At 44.1% G+C, this 21,074-nt stretch overlaps 1 protein-coding gene across 18 annotated transcripts in view; it reads left to right on the forward strand.

Moving 5' to 3' along the window:
- Positions 1–20,515, forward strand: part of WIZ (WIZ zinc finger) — a 56,585-nt gene extending 36,070 nt beyond the window's left edge. For 12 of the 18 annotated variants that reach the window (XM_083725754.1, XM_083725759.1, XM_083725751.1 and 9 more), the window contains exons 6-13: positions 8,355–8,522; positions 9,894–10,400; positions 13,103–13,585; positions 15,129–15,656; positions 16,550–17,059; positions 17,737–18,192; positions 18,645–18,837; positions 19,098–20,515. In XM_083725754.1, the coding sequence (XP_083581880.1) occupies positions 8,355–8,522; positions 9,894–10,400; positions 13,103–13,585; positions 15,129–15,656; positions 16,550–17,059; positions 17,737–18,192; positions 18,645–18,837; positions 19,098–19,254 (3,002 nt within the window). In that variant the 3' untranslated portion in view covers positions 19,255–20,515. The remainder of the gene's footprint in view (positions 1–8,354; positions 8,523–9,893; positions 10,401–13,102; positions 13,586–15,128; positions 15,657–16,549; positions 17,060–17,736; positions 18,193–18,644; positions 18,838–19,097) is intronic. The other 6 variants (XM_083725745.1, XM_083725753.1, XM_083725746.1 and 3 more) reach the window with 3 other exon arrangements.
- Positions 20,516–21,074: the final 559 nt, after the last annotated feature.

Genomic DNA, 21,074 nt, shown 5'->3' on the forward strand with positions numbered 1-21,074 from the left:
ATGAAAAAGTAGACTGCAGATAAAAAGTAATGACTAATCTCTCTCCCATCTGTAGTAGGAAGTGTTCAGTTATTTTCTCCAGTCATAATATGAAGTTGCCTCAAAATCTGATCTAAATCTAAAATAAATAGGAAAATACATCATGTTGCCACTTGGCTACATTTCAGGCCAGCCTATTCTGACTTGGGCTACCCCCATTTCTAACTGTGACAACTTAGGTTCTTACTGTTAGATTTTTGTCTGTACAGCTTGTCTACTCTGGGCGTGGTTCTGAGGTTTTCTCACTGGAAAAACTTTCATGGGGCAGAAAGAGACTATAACAAAGTTGTCATGGATGTTACTTAAACGATAAACCGCTTCACATACACAGTTCTACAAGGGTATAATTACTTTCAATCTCCATCCCATTCCTATTATTTTGTATTCTTTAAGCTTTCTATAAACAGTATTAAACCATTTTCGGCCAGTAGTCTGAACTTCGTTCATTGGTTTGAAGAATTGATGAATACTATTATATTGTAGGCGCATGGTATTTAGCAAGTGACATATTTGTGGTCTGTAATACTAACTAAGGTAGAAAATAGATGTCTGCATAGTTTGTTCTATAGGACTTGGAATGTATTTTTGATCCCAAATCCCATCTTTATGTTGTTTACTGAAGTCTAAAGAAAAAGGTGTGGATGTGCATTGCCACAAAGTGGCCTTGGTGTTAAAGAGCCGATACAAGTCCTCCTATCTGTGGAATGGCATTTCGCAAATGCAAGGAATGCCAAATGGCAGATTCAAAAGGCATTTTCAGGCATTGCTACACTGTGCAATGAATAAAAGTTATATGTTTGGCTCCAAGAATGGTCTGTAGGCACATAATGCCTATCCACAGTCAAGCAGTTCTTGCCCTGTGAGCTGCCTGGATGAGAGACTGCTTGGAAGCCATAAGTAAGTCACCCTTTAGAAAAGGAGCAGGATATAAATGCAATAAATAATCAATTAAGATGTTTACTAGCCCTCAATATATCATTCATTATATACAAGCTGCCAGATGGACGTTTCTGCAAATAAATGTTTTTATCTAAAAAGGAACGGATGGGAATAATGGTGTGCATTTCTAACTCTTATGAGTTAATCTATACTAAGAACTGTGAAAAATCAGCAGTTGGCTTTGCAAAGTGGAGACATCATGTAGCTAGAAAATTTGCCTAAACACACAAACAACTGTCAGAAACTGCATATGGTGTCATCAGCATGCACATACCTATTAATTTACCTATCAGTTTACTTAACATTCTTGCAGTACTGAGGACAGCAATACAGCCTGTAGGAAATTATGGTGGAGACTGTAATGGAAAGCTGACTGCAGAAAAGTATCATGCTGTGTTATGGGAAACCAAACATTTATGGATTTCTGTTGCTAGTCGAATTCATTAAGATTAGCAGTGACATGAACAAGACCTTTGATGCCTTGTCGTTCTGGATGCATTCAGGAATGAAATAAAACAGCTAAATTGGCATTACTTACTCAGCTTTAAGTTCTAGTAAGAGAGAAGGGTACTGAAAACAAGGTAGGGAATATGGACCAAAAAATGGATGGCTTCATAACCTTTTCCTGATTTGTGGAAGAAGGATTGCAGAATTCAGTGGTGCCAAGATCACTATGATATAAAAAGTAAAAGTAAAACCTCCAACAACTTGGAAGCACTTGCAAGTCTTCATCTCAAAAGGTGGTTGCATTTGTACATCATGAAAGGAACAGGTATTGGGTGCTAGACAAAGGCCAGGGGATTCTCAGATCTATGTATGTCAAAGATGTGTGGCCCTTCAGATATTGCTGGGCTATAACTCCCCTAAAGGTAAAGGGACCCCTGACCATTAGGCCCAGTCGTGACCAACTCTGGGGTTGCGGCGCTCATCTCGCTTTACTGGCCGAGGGAGCCGGCGTACAGCTGCCGGGTCATGTGGCCAGCATGACTAAGCCGTTTCTGGCGAACCAGAGCAGCGCACAGAAACGCCATTTACCTTCCCGCCAGAGCGGTAACTATTTATCTTCTTGCACTTTGACGTGCTTTCGAACTGCTAGGTTCGCAGGAGCAGGGACCGAGCAACCGGAGCTCACCCCGTTGCAGGGATTCGAACCGCCAACCTTCTGATCAGCAAGTCCTAGGCTCTGTGGTTTAACCCACAGCGCCACCAGCGTCCCTATCCCTGACCTTAGGCTATGCTAATTGAGGATGATGTAAATTGGAATGCACAGCATTAGGAGGGAAGGCCAAAGAAGGAGTGGCTGCAGCTCTGTCTCCTGTAAAAGCTGATTCCTCCCTCAGAGTGAAGCTGTAATCAGAAATAAAAGCTGCCAGTCAGGAACATGGTCATCTGAGGACATATCTTTATATAAAACCTTCTGGTGCTTCTGCTTTCACTACTATAGGCAGTTGTGGAAGATGATCCTTTAAGAACATGAACTATGTATCTCTGCTGCATACTGACAGCCAATATAGAAAGTAGTTTAGCCTAACCTAACTACAGTACAGAGAAAAATGGCAGCATTTTCAGGCAGCAGTTACATTATAGCTTTATTATGTAAAATATGGAAATACAATGAGACTAAAGTGACTAGGAAGATGGAGTCTGATGTTAGTGAAGAAAGCAACTCTAGAATGTTTTGCTTCTCATGAAAAATACTAGGAATTTATTCTCTTCTTCAGCTCAGTTTTCAGTAATATGTTGAACAGTTGGGTTTTATGTAGGCAAAATGGAGATCTAGTTTGAAACCAATGCTAGCCTGCAATTAGAAAATTATAGCTCATCCTTTGCAAATAATTATTTATCTTAATGCAAATGCCTTTTGCTTTAAAATATTATGAGTAGGACTCCACTGAACTTTATGCTCTCTCTAATTTATCTGTATCCATAAAATACAGACATCTCTATATTTTAAAGGCCTTACTAAGCCAAGCAACACCACAAAGAACAAGATAATTTTTTATTATTATTTAAGCAAGTAGCATTGGTTGATTAGATTTCTGGCAGGCTTTTATGTAATTTGGAAGTCTGGGGAAATCTCCCATTTGGATTAACCAATTCATTATAAATCTCGGGATAAAGTGTTCATTGGATTCCTAATACATGCCCAGAGTATATAAACCCTAGAAACATGGGGAACAATGTTCCTCTTCTTAAGAAGTTGTTTCTTGTGGGGTATTTTTGTTTGTTTGTAGATAGCGAAGGTTTTCAAATATAGACGTTGTGAAAGTTCAACATTAAGACACTTCTTTTTGGAAGCTAATTGGTCATAGGCTCAAATTCATTTTGTAACCTTAGCAAAGAAAAAGAATGAATTTGTGATTTAAAACCATTCTTTCCCTCCTCTGTGTGTGGCAAAAACACAGACCAGCATTGTGTCACTCTGTCTCTATCTCTGCATTTTTTTGCCAACCACTGGAAGGTCATGTACAATGAAACTTAACTGCCATGCTTTCTTACTCCCCAGCCCCCGGTGACCTAAACCCTTCATGGATATATTTTGAGGCATGTATTTTAGATGTCTCCTAAATCTGCATACATAGATGGCTGGGTCTCTAACTCATGCAAAGTCTGTAGATTCCAAAGAGGCATGGACCTTGTTTTGAGTGGCATGTGGGCTAAAAGCATCTTGGTCATTTTTTATTTTATCATCTGGACTTCCTATTCTTAATGCTTACCCTAAACTGTAGCATTCTGGTTTTAGATAATTTCATCTAATTGAAGCCAATAAAATTTTTTACCTCTTCTTTCAGGGAGGGTGTCAATTCTCACAATGAGATAATATATTTTCTAGAACTCTTGAGTTGTTACTATTGATAAAATCCCTTTCTTTGGCAACAGGAAGTGAATCAACAATTTTCATAGCTTGGTAAAAATGTTGTAACAGTGCTGAAGACCCAAGAAAACTACAGAATATAAGGTTGGATCAGTGCTGTTAAAACATATATGGTCTATGAGCCCAGCCTGGCCCACAAAGTATATTCTGTCCATTCTACAGCTGCTAAAAGTGTATGCCATTATAGAAGAAGGAAAGAGGACCCCTTCCTAACAGTTTTATTAAAATCAGTTGTCACTTTTTTAGGCACCTAGTGCTGGTGAAGAAAATGCATTATTTGCCTGCTGAAAGGTAGTTCCTTTTTTCTGTCCCTAGGCATTTGCTTAGTGATGAGTTCAACCCCCAAATCACATTAGTGGAGATGAAAAATATATGAATACAGTTACAGAGAAATGAAAATTTAAATATAGGAATAGAAAATTTAGAGAAATGTGAAATAGGGCTTACACCTAGATAAGTGGGATTATGATTGCAACAAAAGAGAGGAGATATTTGCATTGCATTTCACTTTCAGAAAAATGGTCTTCTGATTGAAATATTTCTCTCGCTTGTCTTATGGCTCAAAAGCAGCTTTGCTCATCCTGAACTGATGGAGAGGATGTTGGATTTTAAGCACACTTTAGTGCATATTTATTCTTTTTGAGATGGTTCATCTTTCTTGATCTTCAGAACAGAAGGGAAGATCTGTTTATTAGAAGAGGTGCAACTGAAGCAAGGAATAAAAAACCAGGATTAAATTTACTGTCTTCTATTAAACTGTCTCTCACTGCCTGAGAGAGGCAGTGAGAGATTTTACTTTCTTGGGCTCCATGATTACTGCAGATGGTGACAGCAGTCATGAAATTAAAAGACGCCTGCTCCTTGGGAGAAAGGCAATGGCAAACCTAGACAGCATCTTAAAAAGCAGAGACATCACCTTGCCAACAAAGGTCCGTATAGTTAAAGCCATGGTTTTCCCTGTAGTGATGTATGGAAGTGAGAGCTGGACCATAAAGAAGGCTGATCGCCGAAGAATTGATGCTTTTGAATTATGGTGCTGGAGGAGACTCTTGAGAGTCCCATGGACTGCAAGAAGATCAAACCTATCCATTCTTAAGGAAATCAGCCCTGAGTGCTCACTGGAAGGACAGATCGTGAAGCTGAGGCTCCAATACTTTGGCCACCTCATGAGAAGGGAAGATTCCCTAGAAAAGACCCTCATGTTGGGAAAGATGGAGGGCACAAGGAGAAGGGGACGACAGAGGACGAGATGGTTGGACAGTATTCTCGAAGCTACAAACATGAGTCTGACCAAACTGCGGGAGGCAGTGGAAGACAGAAGTGTCTGGCGTGCTCACAAAGTCAGACACAACTAAACAACAACAATTAAACTGTCACCTTTCTTTGTATCTATGGCCTGGGCCTCTCCATTACAAATGGGTTTGGAGCTGAAAAAAGACTAACTGCAATGCAAGGAAGTGACCAGTGCCAAATCTGATTGGGATTTAAGGGAAGACAGTCTTCTTTAGGCAGTTGATCCTTATAAGTAGATCTGAAGGAAACCCTGTTTTCTCAGCCTTGAGATAAAAGGGGGCTTTTCATAAATTACAGCTTCTTTATGTATCTGTTGTAGTTTTTAAAATATGTTGTATTTCGATTAATCTGTTATCTTGCTTTGTTACCTGCACAGGAGCAATTGCTGTTTAACTAGTATATAGATTGAGGTTGCAACTGTGAAAGCTATATCCTCCACCACTTCAGTGCGCTTGAGTCATTTTGTAGTTTTGGGCTAGAAAACTGTGGCCATTCAAGTAAAGTGGCTTTGCAGATGAAGAAACAGATAAAAATGTTTTTAAAACTGTTCCTTAAAGATGCAGAGTGTTTTTATACACCTCACGTTGCTTGTCTGCTGTGAAGCTCTTTATCTCTCAGCAGTATTATTCTGAAGGCGTTCTGGCCACAGAGTGCATCTTCCTCTCTCGGTTTTTTGTTTTCCCCACCTGCCCGCTAGCAAACTGGCCCCCTCTCCCTTTCTGCCTCCTCCGTCCTAGCTGTGGCAAGGAGAGTTAGGTGCTCCACTGCTCTCGTCTGCTGGAGCCTTAAGCGCGCGGCTTCCATCCTTGCTGGCTTTCCCTTAATCTGTCGTTCGATGGTGGAGTAGTTTTGCCTGGACCCGTACCCTGATCGCTTCGTGCTTTTCGCTGCATCTCTCTGGGCCTGTGGATTCCTCCTGGTTCGGCTGGGCCGGCTTCTCTTGGGTGGACTCGGCGCTCGACTACTCCACCTGATCGCGCTCAGTTGGAGTCTCGGCGCTCCGCCGCCCCGCCTGGCTGCCGCCCCGCATGTGCCGGACCCAAGATGGCGGCCTCCACCCCCTCGCAGCCCAAAGCGACAAAAGCGGTGGCGGCGCCGCGGCCCCGAGAGGATGAAGCGAGCGCGGGTCCTCCGCCCGAGGCCGGTAAGTCCCCGGAAGGCGAGGAGGAAGACATGTCCGTCAGGCAGGAGGGCCGATCGGGAGGTGTCATGCTGGAGACCTGCTTTTCCTTCCGCCCCCCCACCCTCGCCCGCCGCCTCCGGGGCAGCCCGGTCTGCGCCTTCAGGGATCGCGGCGCCTGTCCCTTTCTGGGGGGTGGCGTGAGGTCGGGTTGGGTGGCTGGCAGGAGGGAGCGCCTTGCTTCTCCGTGCCGAGTCCGTGGTAGCTTTCCTGTCAAGGCCTGGTAGCCCGCGGCTCTCCTCCTCCTTCCCCGCCAACGGGGCGCCCGGGTATCTCGGCCGTGCCTTCCCCGCTGGTCAGCATCCTTTCGGCCGCTTCCCGTTTAGCCTCTGCAGCACCCGGAGCCACTGGCCAGCGCCTGTCACGTCTGGTCCGCGCCCTCCGGCAGCAGCTGGCAATCGAAAGTGAGACATTTAAAAAAAAATAAAAATAAAGCATCTTTTGTCCGCTGCGAGAACGGGAATAATCCACATCGAGACAAACCGGCTCTCGTTTCTTTGACTTTCTAACCTCCCTTGTGGATACATATTATTAAAGTGAATTTTGAAAATCCTGAAAAGAATGTTACTGACTCGTCAAAAGCCCAAAGTAAGACACCAAGAATTGGTTGTATTGCAGTATGAGAAATATGCATACCTAAAACATAGGTTGGAAATTATTTATTTTTTAATGCAATACGTTATCTCGTGTCTGTTTTGGCTATCCAGCACTTTGAAGGTCGGAATGGCTGACTTCTGTCTTTTAATCTCTCCAGTCTAGTAATATAAACAATAGAATACAGTAATTCTGCTTTAACCTGCATTTCTGATTGCCTACTTTGTTGTATATTTAAGTAATTTTGAAGAAGAATAAAAAAGTTGTAGCTGATATTATCTCTGAATTATAGTGAATTTGTCCAGAAAACAACAGTTGGGATCAGTCTTACTTAGGAGAAGATTCCCTATTCTGCTCATCTTCCCCATCCCTATTTTTTTGCAGTTTGAGCCTATGTGTGTCTATTCAGAAGTAAGTTATTTATTTATATTTGCATTTAGTATTACAATTATATTCTGCCATTCTTCCAAGGAGCTCAGGATGGCATACATGGTTCTTTCTCTCGCCACTTTATAAGGCTAGTTTAGGCAGGCCAGGCTGAAAGAGTGTGACTGGCCCAAGATCACTGGGTAAGCTTCATGGCTGAGTGAGAATTTGAATCAGACCTCCACAGTTTTATTTGGACACCACAATCCCATGCTGATTCTCTGTAAAAATAGCTAATCCCAGGGTAAGGGTGTTTAGGATTGAACCTTCAGAAATTCTCATTGTCTGTTTTGGGCTAAATGACTTTTTGTAATGCTACTGTAGTTCTTTTCACAGTATCTGTTGTTGGATCAGAAGAGATTAGTTTACACTTGGCTCCTTGTCGGAAACAGTTTTATATAATGTTATGTCACTGTCTTGCTCTGGCAAAAAATGTTTCCCTGTATTGAAAATATTTATACCCATTTTCTTTTGTTTGTAATTACTGGTTTCTTCATCAATACAATTTCCCCCTGCATCTATTCTGGGTTCTTGTGTGTATAACTACAGTAAATACCACTCAGTGTGGTGCTTTGTCCTGCAACTAAAAAACCCTGTAACTAGAAAATAACTAATTGGTGGTTTAGCTGATGTGTGACTATTGTTATTGTATTAATCTAAGGAATTTGCTTAGCTCATCCAACAGACAGCGAGTAACCAATGTTTTCTGTCTTCTTATCTAGCAAGACAGACTTGTTTATTATAATCATGCCTTAAAATGCTAAAACCATTAAAGGCCATTAGTGTTGGTTCGTTTTTTAGTGAATTAGTTAAATTGTAATCCTAGACACACTTAATCTGGAAAAAAGTCTCATTGAACTCTGCAAAACTTAATCATTTGCAGGAATTAATAGTTTTTTGCTTTTCTTAACTGGCGCTATGAGGCAAATGTAGCTTGTATGGTGCTTAATCTCTTTGCATTATTAATTTTCCAGCTCAAACCCCATATTCTCTTTTATATTTTGGTAGTTATGGCTTCTGAGGAAGAAGAAGAGATGGTCACTGCAGAGATGGGGTCACCAGCCCTCCAGAAGAAAAGTTCTCTGGCTGGGTCATTAGACCATATTCCTAACAGAATAGGAAGCTCACTGTCTCCTGAACCTTCTAGCAATAAGGCAGATTCCCAGGATTCCAAAAGTGAGTCTGTCCTCTGTTGAGGTTGCTGCTGAGCCTTGTCCATGGTGTATGTGATGGTGACAGTCCCATTAGGTGACTTTAATGCAGATCTGAACCCGTTGCTTATCACTTGTTTTATAAAGTGGTGTCACTGCTTATAATTTACACTGTCTCTTGGTGAAATAATTTGAAAGGTTTCATGACTAACAAAAGTATTGTTCACATGAAAAATATAGCAAAAAGAATACAGTGTGTTTCAAAAGTTTGCAATGTTTGTGTTAAATACTGAGAGTTTAATAAAATGTTTCTTTTTCAATATGTGGTGAATACAGTATACAGTATTTTCCATTTTTTTGGCTTTATGTGAAAGTACATTGTGAGGAACAGCAATGAGCTTACCAAATAGCAAATTAATGAACATATGCAAATATGATCTACCAACATTATGTACCATTATTGATTTGGGGGTTGGGGTATTTACCCCATTGCTTGTTACAGTGTACAACCAAATAGCCATTTTGTGGTTTTTCTTCATTTTAAAGGAAATGTAGAATATATGCTGTGAGGGATCCTAACTTTCTGAATTAATATTGTAATGCTTTTGAAACCAAGAAGAGATAAATATTTCTGATTTCATCTTTAAAATGATCACAAGTAGCCACTTGGTATAAATACTATTTAAAACATTTTTACCCTACTCTGTGGCTGAAAAGGCTCACAACCTACAGTCTAAAAGACACAATACCAAAGGAAAAATGAATGAGGAAGGAAGAGGAAAATGAGAAAATTCAGGCATCAATTCTTAAGGTTACATTGTAGCTCTTATAATGACCAGCTGGGATGGAAACAATTCAGGGAGAAAGGGGTCTGATAAAGCTCGTTTCTCAGCAGACAATCAAATGGCCCTCCTATATTTACCTCTGCTACAGTCTGATGGAATAGACTTCATTGTTTTTGACTGTATTTGGGTAGGAGAATCAGGCCGTGATACTTGAAATGTTAATGAAAATAAGAATTATAATGTTTTGTGAACAAGGAGACTAAAGGGGGTATTTATAGTGTGGCTTTCACCGACTTAGCATAAGGCGCGTGTCACCAATTTTGTGTGAGAACATGGGTCAAAGTGATGGTTAGAGGGCAGACTGATTTTTGCAGAAGGAATTTGACCATCCAGCACCATTTTTTACTAAAGCTTAGTGAAGTCATCTGTTGCAAAATAAAGAGCCAGTCTATTTAGCGAGTCCAATGCTAAACTGATGATACCTGGCTTGTTTATGGAGCCGGGTCCAAATCAAGATAACGTGGTGTGCGCTTGTGCTCTACTGACTGGTAGCAAAGGCAGTGTGGGGTTCAGCTTAACCTTGTCTCAATAAGTCACTCTCCTCTTTCCAGCACCAAACCTCACAACATGTGAGGTCTGTGGCGTCTGCTTCGAGACCCGCAAGGGCCTGTCCAGCCATGCCCGTTCTCACTTACGTCAGCTCGGTGTGGCTGAGTCTGAGAGCAGTGGAGCCCCCATCGACTTACTCTATGAACTGATGAAGCAGAAGGGCAAAGTGGACAGTGGCCCCATCTCTCCAAGCCTTAGCAAAAAATCTGCTTCTCCCAAAGAAGGGACTGCAGGGTCCTCACAGCCGACACTGCTGCCTCCCAACAAAGCTACGGAACGGCCGCAAGAGGCACCTATAAACAAAGCAATCAAATGCCCTCCAGGTTTCACCCCCAAGAATGTTGCCCAGCCAGGATCTCCCATACTCAAGAAAGTGACACCTGCTCTGCCTGGTTCTCCTCTGCCAAAGACCCCCGAAGACAAAAGCCCCAAGCTACCGCTGAGCCCTCTGCAGAGTTCTCCTAAAGCACAGTGGTCACAACCGGAGGAAGAAGGCCCCTTAAATCTAAGTGAGTCTGTTTGATGCTGATGCTGCTTGTGAACAGGAGAGCTGGCTTGCAGTTTGCTGCTGCAGGGAGCTCTTGTGTTTCACATTACCTTGTAGCGTGAACCAGTGTAAGGCTGCCCACCCCAAGGCGTATTTTACACCTATTGGCTCTGCACAGGCTGCTTGCTTCATTCGCACATACGGCATCTTGCATACACCACAATAAAGGAAGGGCATAAAGGACTTATTGCATAAGTTTGATCTCCTGCAAAAGTGTCCCTTCCTATTTCTAGAACAACTGATGAACTTTCACTGTGATCCTTTAGTGTTGTCCCGAAGGGTTTCTTCCCTTCTCTGAGCTGAGTGAGCAGGAGTTTTTAAAAATTATTATTCCTAGGCACCTTTTTAGTAAATCTCTTTTCCCAAAAGTGGAAGTTTCCTCAACTGGCTCTTCCCCGAAACCTATCTCCAGGAGGGTCAGTCATATTTATTTTATTCATTGGATGGGCCACAAAGCCTTCCCATGTGTCTTTTTGACTTGTGCCTGGAGATTTTTTAAGTCACTAGTGAAAGTAGGGATGTTTATCTCTTGAAGGGAGAACTATAGAGATTATATGTTTCTTTCCAAAGCCCTAAGTGAAACTCTTATCAGAAGAAAAGACTGAGAGACCCTCTGAGATATTCTGCATAGCTGTTCATTTAAAACCAAAATTCTTAGCAATCTTTCAGAATAAAGTGAGGAATTTAGTGCTCTCAGTACCTAATTAAAAGCAATTTCTGCTGCATCTGAGCCATTGCTTCCCCGGCTGTACATTATCTTTTTGCCCTTCTTCTCAGGGCCTATAGTAAGGCTTGTGGACTTGCAGCTGATGTTGGAGTTTGGAGACTAACATAATCTGTGCTTCTTTGGGGCTATAACATTCAACAGTGTTTTCTATTAAAGCTGGCAGAAATGGCACAAGCCACCCAGTATCTCTGCTTCAGTCTTGTACAGTGTTCTCTCGCATTGGAGGAAAATCATAGAAAATCAGCACTGCTTCTGCCATTTCAGTTCTTTTTAAAAGCCGTTTTACAGCTGTTGCTGGTGAAGGAGTAGTGAGTTCTCACTTGGTGTGTTGAGGCAGAGGTAAGGAGAATCGTAAAGAGAGGGGAATTTTCTGGTGGACTTGGCTCAAGGTACCAAGGCCAGTCCTATCTGGGGGTGGGGAAAGATAACAGTGCACAAGGTGTATATTGTGGTATCTTCTATTGACCCAGCAGCAACAAAGTCTGCAGCATCAGTTGTAAGGAAGTGTTGGATGACATCCTGACCTGTCTACCCCACAACTGAGTTACTGCTTCTTTCATCAGGGAACCTTCAATTTAAAAGCCCCTTTTCCAAGTCCCGTTTGCCTTTTTCTCTAACTGCATTGTCATGGGCCGCAGATTCTTAACATAATATTGTGGTGTCAGTTGAGCACTTGGAGTCCTTAGATATGTTGTGATTCTTCCTCAAGCATACAATTGAAAAAGAGTTGCTGAGAAAGTCAACACCATTTATATAGCTGCTTCTCATTCCCATTTTGAGGTGTAATCCATTCCTAAACATAACTCTTTGCCCTGGCATTGATACTTTACCTGCACTTCATATTTTTGAAATTGCTGCAAGAACCTTTGCTTTTATTTTATTTGTTTGCTTTTAGGCTCTGCCTTGGCTGATAAGATTTTGAACTGTGTTTCATCCGGTCAGTTGTATATGAAAGTGGAGGTTTATAATCAACAAACTTTGCAATTTTCTAGATAGCTTACATGGCTTCTTAGAACATTCCTGGGAATTTGAATTTGCTGGTGACGGAAATTGGCATAAATCTGCATGAACTAAAATAAACTCTCAAAGTGGCAGTTCTGCCCTCATTGAGTAATAACAGCTGTCAATTCTGGGTTCAACCCATTTCTTCCTAATGGCTTATACCACATGCTGCTGGACTATGTAAGAGTCACAGCACTGAAAACGTCACTATTGTCCATCTTTATTTTGAAATCAAACCCAAAGCTTAATAGCGGATCGAAGAAGCCTCATGGACCTTACAGGGATGAGAAACAATTACAGTTTGGAAAGTGTTGTATTTAACACTGTGCCATTGTTGAGGATGGCCATTTACATTAAGATTCTTCAGTCTGAAGGATTGAAATGCTAGGCAAAAATGCAAATGCTTTGGACCTCTTAAATTGACGGTTTAATTTTTTAAGTCACTCTTTCTGTTTGCCATATTGCTTTTCCAGCATGAACCCAGCTGGCAGCTTGAAGCTTTGCTCAGTCTGGGACTAGGGCTGTCTGACACTCTGCAGTTTTTTACATTGCTGTTTTCAAAAGTTACTGGTGTCTGAAATGCCTGACGGTTTAAGCTGAGATGGAAAAGGCTTGAGCATCATGTTTTCAGGAAAGAGAATGTTTGAAAACTTGACCTGGGCCACTAAAAGGAAATCTGGTTAAATGCAAGTCTTCTGAGAGAATTTCTGCTTAACTGTTAAACCAGCATCAGTGGGTACAGGTGAATAACTTGGCTTTCCTTTAGGGCTGCTTGCTAAATCCTGCTAGGAAACCACTTTACCATTTCTGGAGTGAGAAATGGGGCCTTTAGAACAAAAAAAGGAAGAAGGTCCTTTTCAGGTTGTAACGGGTACTTGAGACACATCAGTTGTGTGATCGTATCTATTGTGATCAATGTGTTCTTTTTTCCGCAGCTGTAGATAGTGACTCGGGCAGAGAAATTGACTGCCAGTTATGTGGTGCCTGGTTTGAAACCAGAAAAGGGCTGTCGAGTCACGCTAGAGCCCACCTGAGACACCTGGGAGTGAGCGATCCAGATGCTAAAGGATCTCCTATTGATGTTTTAAATGATCTCATCAAAAGCGAAGACTTCAAAGGCCGCCCTTCCTCTCTCCTCCATAGCGAGAGAGAAACATTAGGGGAGACTGGGAGCTCTGATGGACCCAGCCCAAAGAGCACAGCTACAGCAGCGCCTGCCACAGGCATGAAACAAGCACACGCACCAAGGCCTTTGGGCAAACAGCCATCTGTACTCTCACCTCACTCCCCTCCACCATCCAAGAAGTTGAAGCCACATGGCCACAGGTTGTCAGCTGCGGCCAGCCTGCAAAGGAAACAGGGTCTTTCTTCCAGTGCGTACTGGGCAGCAGATGCTGAGATGGCTCCACTCAATCTCTGTAGGTTCTATCAGCACTGGCTCCTGTCCCCTCCTCTTCCTCTCCCCCTTCCTAGTCTTGTTTATGTGACATGGAGCTGTACGCTTAGAAATCCAGGCCCCTTGCCATTTCCTGCCACCATGTCCAATAAGCAGCAAAGGGTTGGGGAAGCAAGCATTTTGGCCCACATGCTTTTCTTGCAAAGCTTTTTCTGAAATGTATAATGCAGCTTTCCCAGCTGGCCTGTGCGTGTGCTGAAGTTAACTCTTCCCTGTCCGGGTATTTTCTCCACGTTATCTCTTGCTCCACATGGATGGCATCTCCCTGTCCCAGATAGGAGAAGGCTATACAGTTGCTCTTCAGTTAAGAGTATCACAAGACAAGTGTGGATTCAATCTGATCTGCTGCAGATGGAAGGGGAATTAATTAAGCAGTTTGAAGGGAAGAGTGTGCAATCTTACATAGCCTGAGCCCTTTGGTGGCCATTGGTTTGAAATTGACTGCTGCATTTTTCACAGCACTCATTGGCTTTGTTTAGCGTCAGCAAAATGCTCAGTACTGATGTGTTTCTACATGGCATTTAATGTCTTAGCAGTTACAGAGCAAGGAAGAAGATTGCTTCTGCCATTTCCAATTTTACCAGGGCTTTAAAGTGGCACTGCGACCCATTTCAGAGATGAAGGGGACAACTGCCTCCAGGTGGTGGGATTCCAGCTATTTCCCTCCCTCAGTGCAGGGAGAGTAGATGAGACCAGTCAAAGTGTGATCTGCATACTGCTGGCTTTAAAGCTGTTAAAATAGCCATGGGCACCCCATATTGAATGGTGTGTTTCACCCCTTTGCACTAGCTGTCCTGCATTACCTAAAGGAGGCTGCATGGCTCAAGCTTACGGTGGCAAATACAGAGCACTTGGTGGTTCTTCCCCTGACACACATTGGGAAATGAGTCTTCTCTGAACTTCCTGACAGGGAGAATTAGGGCATTGAATTCTGGGACGGGAAAAGGTATTCAGCATTTCTCATTGTGGGATTTCCTATTCAGCTGTACAGCAAATGTACTTTCATCCCGACGGGTGGCCCTTCGTTTTGAAGGAGACAGTGGGATCATGGAGAAGAAACTGGCCTTCATGCCCGATTCCTTGCACGCACATGATCATCTTCCTTTGAAAGCTTGATCAGGGTGCGAAGGAAAGCACACAGCTTCTGGTATACCTCCTCGCTAATCTCATGACATAGGACCAGCCATTCTCAGCATTTTTTATAATTTGGCAGCACCTGCTCTTCACTGTCTCCTGTCATGTATCCAGTGTCCCCTGCTCTGACCACATCCTACCCCAGCTTTCATGCTTCACAGGGATTGTTGGTGGTTTATTTTTTTTTTTCCTTTGGCCAATCTTGTTAAGGTATCAGCTTTGTCTTGTGTGAAATCCTTGTGCTATGTGCCTGCTTCATACTGCCTTGTAAGGGAATAACCTAGTTGGTGTCCACGTCACATCCTGCTCCCTGCCCAATCCCTTTTTCAGCCTCTGTAATGGCCTGTCTCTCCTCTCCTCTTTCTCCTCAGCCTCTGGAGCAGAACCTGTGCGGGATATCAGGTGTGAGTTCTGCGGTGAATATTTTGAGAACCGGAAAGGGCTCTCCAGCCATGCCAGGTCGCACCTCCGCCAGATGGGGGTAACTGAGTGGTATGTGAATGGCTCGCCCATCGACACCCTCCGAGAAATCCTAAAAAGGCGAGCTCAGCCTCGGACCAGTACCTCCAATTCCCCAGCACAGGGTCAGAAATCACTTGCTCTCTCTGTTCTTGGAGGCTCCCTGGAGTCACGCGGTCCAGGGGAGAGCCATGTGCCTCCCATGCCTAAGAAGGCACAGCAGCCAGGGAGCCCCTTGGGGCACTCTCCTACCTCTTCTCCCCCAACTGCTAGAAAAATCTTCCCTGGGCTTTCTTCTCCCTCTTTGCACAAGAAACTGAAACAAGATCAGCTGCGTATGGAAATCAAGCGGGAAATGATGTCTGGGGGACTTCATAATGATTCACATCTATCTGATAGAGCTTGGTCACCACGAGAGGAGATGTCCCCACTCAATCTCTGTAAGTGTTAGCAACAGGGGCTGTATGCATAAGCCTTTGGTGATGGGCAAAAATGCATGTTGGAATGGCTGTGAAAGTGAAGAATTATAATATAATAATAATTTATTATTTATACCCCGCCCATCTGGCTGGGCCTCCCCAGCCACTCTGGGCGGCTTCCATAGAAACCAAAAATACAGTAAAATATCACACAGATGTCTTCTGAATGTCAGGTAGTTGTTTATCGCTTTGACATCTGCTGGAAGGGCGTTCCACAGGGCGGGCGCCACTACCGAGAAGGCCCTCTGCCTGGTTCCCTGTAGCTTTGCTTCTCGCAATGAGGGAACCGCCAGAAGGCCCTCGGCACTGGACCTCAGCGTCCGGGCAGAATGATGGGGGTGGAGACGTTCCTTCAGGTATACTGGACCGAGGCCGTTTAGGGTGCTGCTGCCTAGTAATCAAGATCTCAGGTAGCATCAGCTTTATGCTCATGCATTCCTGCACTGGAGATTCTGAGAGCTTGTGACCATGTTGTATGGATTCCTTGTAAGATTGCTATTAGCGATTGGGGCCTTAGTACAGTGAGAAACTTTCTGTGTTTCCTCATTAGCAAAATAAATGCAAATATTCAGATACTCCTGTCTCCAAATGTGCAATCACTCTAGAACTAACAGAGTGTTGAGAAGCATGCTAGCTTCGGGCGTGGAGGACCCAGACCTGGAACCTGTTCAGCCTTTAAATTAAAAGGGTGGCTTATCAGATATAAGTGAGATAAGTAGTTCATTTTTTGTGTGTGTGTTTTGAAAAGCACTGCAGAAATAAATAAGAAGGTTGTGAGAGGTGCATGACTGGTTGCTAATTACTTGCCTTTGAGTGTAAAGCATTCTCTGTGCATGTTGATTTGTCTTCTGCAGCCTCTCGTGCTGACCCCGTGCGGGATATTCGGTGTGAGTTTTGTGGTGAGTTTTTTGAGAACCGGAAGGGGCTCTCCAGCCATGCCAGATCTCACTTGCGCCAGATGGGAGTAACTGAGTGGTCAGTCAATGGCTCCCCCATCGACACGCTACGAGAAATCATAAAGAAAAAGAACAAGCCGTGCTTGATAAAGAAAGAGCCAAACACAATGAGCATTGAGCTTCCGCAGCCCATGGGGGAGGATGGAGCTGATCCTAAATCCCCTGGGAAAATGCTGCAGCCCATGGCCTTGTCCCCGCTGGGCGGGAGGACTGGGAAACCACACCTTGGTCGGGAGGTTAGTCTGTCACCACTCAAGTCACCGGAGGGCTTCTTGGCACCACTCTCCACTAAGCGCCCGCTGCCAGATGAGCGGCTGAGCGGCCACAGTGAAGTGAAGCAGAAAACCTACATCCAGACGGAATTGCCATTCAAAGCCAAGCATGTGCATGACAAGCCCACTCATACATGTAAGTGCAACCCCAGAATGGGGGAAGGGATAAGGTTGGGATCCTGATAAACCTTGGTATTCTATTTCAGGGCCTTCCCTTATGAAATTGAGTTGCTTTCAGGCTTGTTGGGCTGGGAGGGTAGATGCAACAGTGTGCATATGGACCTCATATAAAAGGTATTCCACTACAGCCTTTAGAAAAACCTTTTGATGCAAGGCAGTGTCCTGATAGGTAGGGGATTTTTTAACATATAGTGGGCTTAGAGTTAGCCAACAACCCTGGTGTAGTACGTTGCCTCTTCTCCTTCTCTGGTATCAGCTAGCCTTTATGCGTCCTCTGGCTGGTAGAGAGTTATTTCATTATCTTTGGGGATTCAAACATTGGGCAAATCAGTAAATGGTGTAAACTTCCATGTCTTCAGCCGTAGGGCCAAAGTGGGCATCTTGCCTACTTATGGGCAAAGGATTCTGGGGTTTGGTTTACTTGACTTGTGGGCTACAGGTGATGGCAGTGCTTAGAAGTTTCAAAGTGGGCTTTTTGGGCTGTTGGTATTTATGCCTGAGGATCCTTTGTGGGGAAATAAGAGTAGTGCCATGGAGCAAATAAGTCCTGGTGCTCTACACTTGAACTGTTACTGCTTAAGTCCTTTACTGAAGGTTTTGCTCAGTCTAGCTCCCTGCCATTTCTGCTCCCAGCCACCGAAGCCTGCTGTGAACTGTGTGGCCTCTACTTTGAGAACCGCAAGGCGCTGGCCAGCCATGCTCGTGCGCACCTCAGGCAGTTTGGAGTGACTGAATGGTGTGTGAACGGCTCCCCAATCGAGACTTTGAGTGAGTGGATCAAGCATCGTCCCCAGAAAGCCGGAGCTTATCGCAGCTACATCCAAGGTGGGCGGCCCTTCACCAAAAAGTTCCGCAATGCATCTCACGTGCGCGACAACGATGCTTCTGGGAAGAGGGCTCCCCTGAGCCTGCAGGCAGGCAGCCCTCCACTGGCGAACAGAAGCCTCGGTGGGGAGATAGTGCCCAGTGAGCCTAGCAAAGCTGTGGATGGTGGCAGTGGCGGTGGCGGCAATGGCAGTGATCGACCTGCAGTCACGTCACCTCTGTCGCTGGTAAAGATGGAGGAGCATCAGCAGCATAACATAAACAGTGAGTCATTCTCCCAGATTTTCAACACAGGGCCCATCTGGGTACAAGGCTTTCTGGGCAGTCGGGAGGCCTTCTTGAGGCGGCGGCTGTATCTTCCTGGGGGGTGGGAGTGGTGGCAGTGAATGTTCAGGCACCAATTTAATTTCTCAGTATTCCCAAATTATTCATTGGCCCCAATGCTTTGGGTAGCTTCACCTTTGGCCTCAGAGAAATTCCTCAACAGATTGGCAAGTAAAGTTCTTAGTCATGGGGAGACGTTCAGCATGACAATGCTATTCGTGTAGCTTCCCCACTCTCCCGCATGACTTCTAGACTTTCTCCTGCCCCACCTTTCTTTTCTTCATAAAAATGTTTTCACAAATTTCCTTTTTCATTCCAAATACATCACAGCCAATGCTGTTTGCTATATCCCAGCATCCTTTCCGAAACAAATTTCCCCCCCTGTTCACTAGAGTTTGAGCGGAGGCAGGCCAAGCCCGTTGAGGCTCCTCCACCTCGAGAAGAGGAGATTGCTGATCTGCAGCAGAAGGTGGAAGAGGTCCGCCAGCCACCTCCCAGAGTGAGACCTGTGCCCTCCTTGGTTCCTAGGCCACCACAGACCTCCTTGGTGAAGTTTGTGGGCAACATCTACACGCTGAAGTGCAGGTTTGTTCCATTTTGCTAACCCCCTTTTCTGCAGTGAAATTTGAATGGCTTTATAGTGTGGGCAGTTTGCTCTTAAACCTATTATAGGCAACAATCTTCTTGTACCTGGCCTCTTGGAGACAGGGCAAGAGATGGGCAGGCAGCCTCAATTCCCACACACCCCTTTCCCACATTCTACTTTTAGAGGGTTTCCCTGTGGGCTTTGAGATGAGCAAATCTTCAGCTTGGTTCAAATAGACTTTTGTGTTCTCTTTGTGCAGGTTCTGCGAAGTGGAGTTCCAGGGACCCCTCTCCATCCAAGAGGAGTGGGTGCGGCACCTCCAGCGCCACATCTTGGAGACTAACTTCTCCAAGGCCGATGCTTTGCGAAGTGGGACCGATGTGCCTGCGGCACCACCTGTAGCCGAGGCCCAGTAGCAAAGCTCTTAGGAAGCACCAGCATTCCAGGGTTTCTCTCTTACCTTTCCAAATGAACAAGATTAATGGTTATCAGAATGAGGGTGAAAGCAGTATTTGACATACCCCCCCCCCCCCGTGCTCCACAGCTTTGCCCGCCTGTAAACTTAACTTGGATTTTGGGTGGGGCGGAGAGTTCGCAGGAACAGTCCCAGAGTTTGAGCACTAAATTAACGATGCTGTTTTTAATGGAGATGCTCCTTTTTGATGGAAATGGTATTCCAAACTGGAGCTCGCTTTTATCTGCACAAAAGCAAAACGGAAATTTCCTTGTCCTTTCAGTGAATGCAGGTTTCTCCAAAGACACACACTTGTTACAGGGAGGAAACATGGACTTGCTCTGTTGCAGTTCAGGCTGTGAGAGATGTGATGGTGAGAATTGTGAATATGAGGTTCTAGTGAAAGTTGTGAACATGAGGATTTGTTTGAGGTCAGACACAAGCAAGTTGGGAGGGTAGACACAGAGCACTTTGTTCTGTGGGGAAAGCTGTTGATTCTGTATGTGACTCTAGAGTTAATGTATGTTTGACTCCTTAGGTGACAAGTCTTTAGTTTCTGTAGACGTTGGATCCTGTTGTGCATGTTCACGTTCCCTAACTGTGTGATGGAGGGCCTCAGTCCCACCTGCATTGAAGGGGAAATCATGGACTCTTTGACCCATATACATTTCCCCTTTCCATAACTTCCCAATGTCACCTGGTTATCCCCATCTGTTTCATGTGGGACCCTGTAGGGAATTCAGCTCTGCCACATTTTGGCAAAGGAATATGGATTTTTCCTGTCTTTAGCCTTGGGCTGAAGAATGGGTAATGATGTCCCATAGATAACCTCTGCCTGAAATCAGGGATGACATGTCCTTCTGGACAAGCAAGTCCTTTCCTAGGGTACCTGAAGAGTTTGGACTTCTTGCGGGTGGAGGGCCTCTATGTTTCTCCTTTTTAGCAAGAACTTGGTGCAGTTCCCAAACCAGCAACAGTAGGTCCTACTGGAATTTCTGCTTTCCTGTTATTTCTCACTGTTGCTGTCCTCGTCTCTCTTCATAGAACCTCAACTTTTTAAACTCTAGTTTTGTGTAGAAATAACAAGCATTCATTTTTATTTGGATCCCAGGCTGAGCAGAGTCTGGAGGCAAATTACCTTTTAACTTTTTCAATGGGCATATTCTGGTTATTACTGTACCTAGGAATATGTATATTAGATTAAACCTGTTCTGGAAACAAAAGCAGAATCCTGAGTGTGTGCTTTTCGGGTTGTATACTTACGTGGAAGGTGGAGAATGTGTTGTGGTTTCTATAGAGAGGTGCCCCAAGAGCTGCCAGTGGATGTGGAAGCTGTTTCCTGGAGAAACCTTAGGCTGTATCACTCCAGGATAAACTGAAACTAGCAGACTCACTGTCTTGGTAAGGTGTACTTTAAAAGTGTATTGGTGTATAAGCTTTTTTAAAAAATTGCTTTAGTTTTCCCTGTGTTTAATGTATTTCCCACATCTCACCTCATCTCTGGCAATACAGTCTGAGCCCCAACGCATACAGGACTTATGTAGAACAGATACTGAAATCCTTGTATCAAAGTGTGTCATCACTGTTGCGGGCGCCTATTCTGCCATGTACAACTTCTTCCTCTGTTTCTGATTTTTAAAACAATCTCTTTTTATTCTTCGGTCTCCCATAGCAGGCTGAGCAGCAGTCATGTTATGAAACCAAAGTCACAACTCTAAGCTTTTTTTATTCAGCGCCTATAATACAGAAGAATGTCCCAGCACAAGACAGTGTAACAGCATC

The sequence above is a fragment of the Podarcis gaigeae genome (genome assembly GCF_964106915.1).
Source record: "Podarcis gaigeae genome assembly, chromosome: 2".
Classification (NCBI taxonomy): domain Eukaryota; kingdom Metazoa; phylum Chordata; class Lepidosauria; order Squamata; family Lacertidae; genus Podarcis; species Podarcis gaigeae.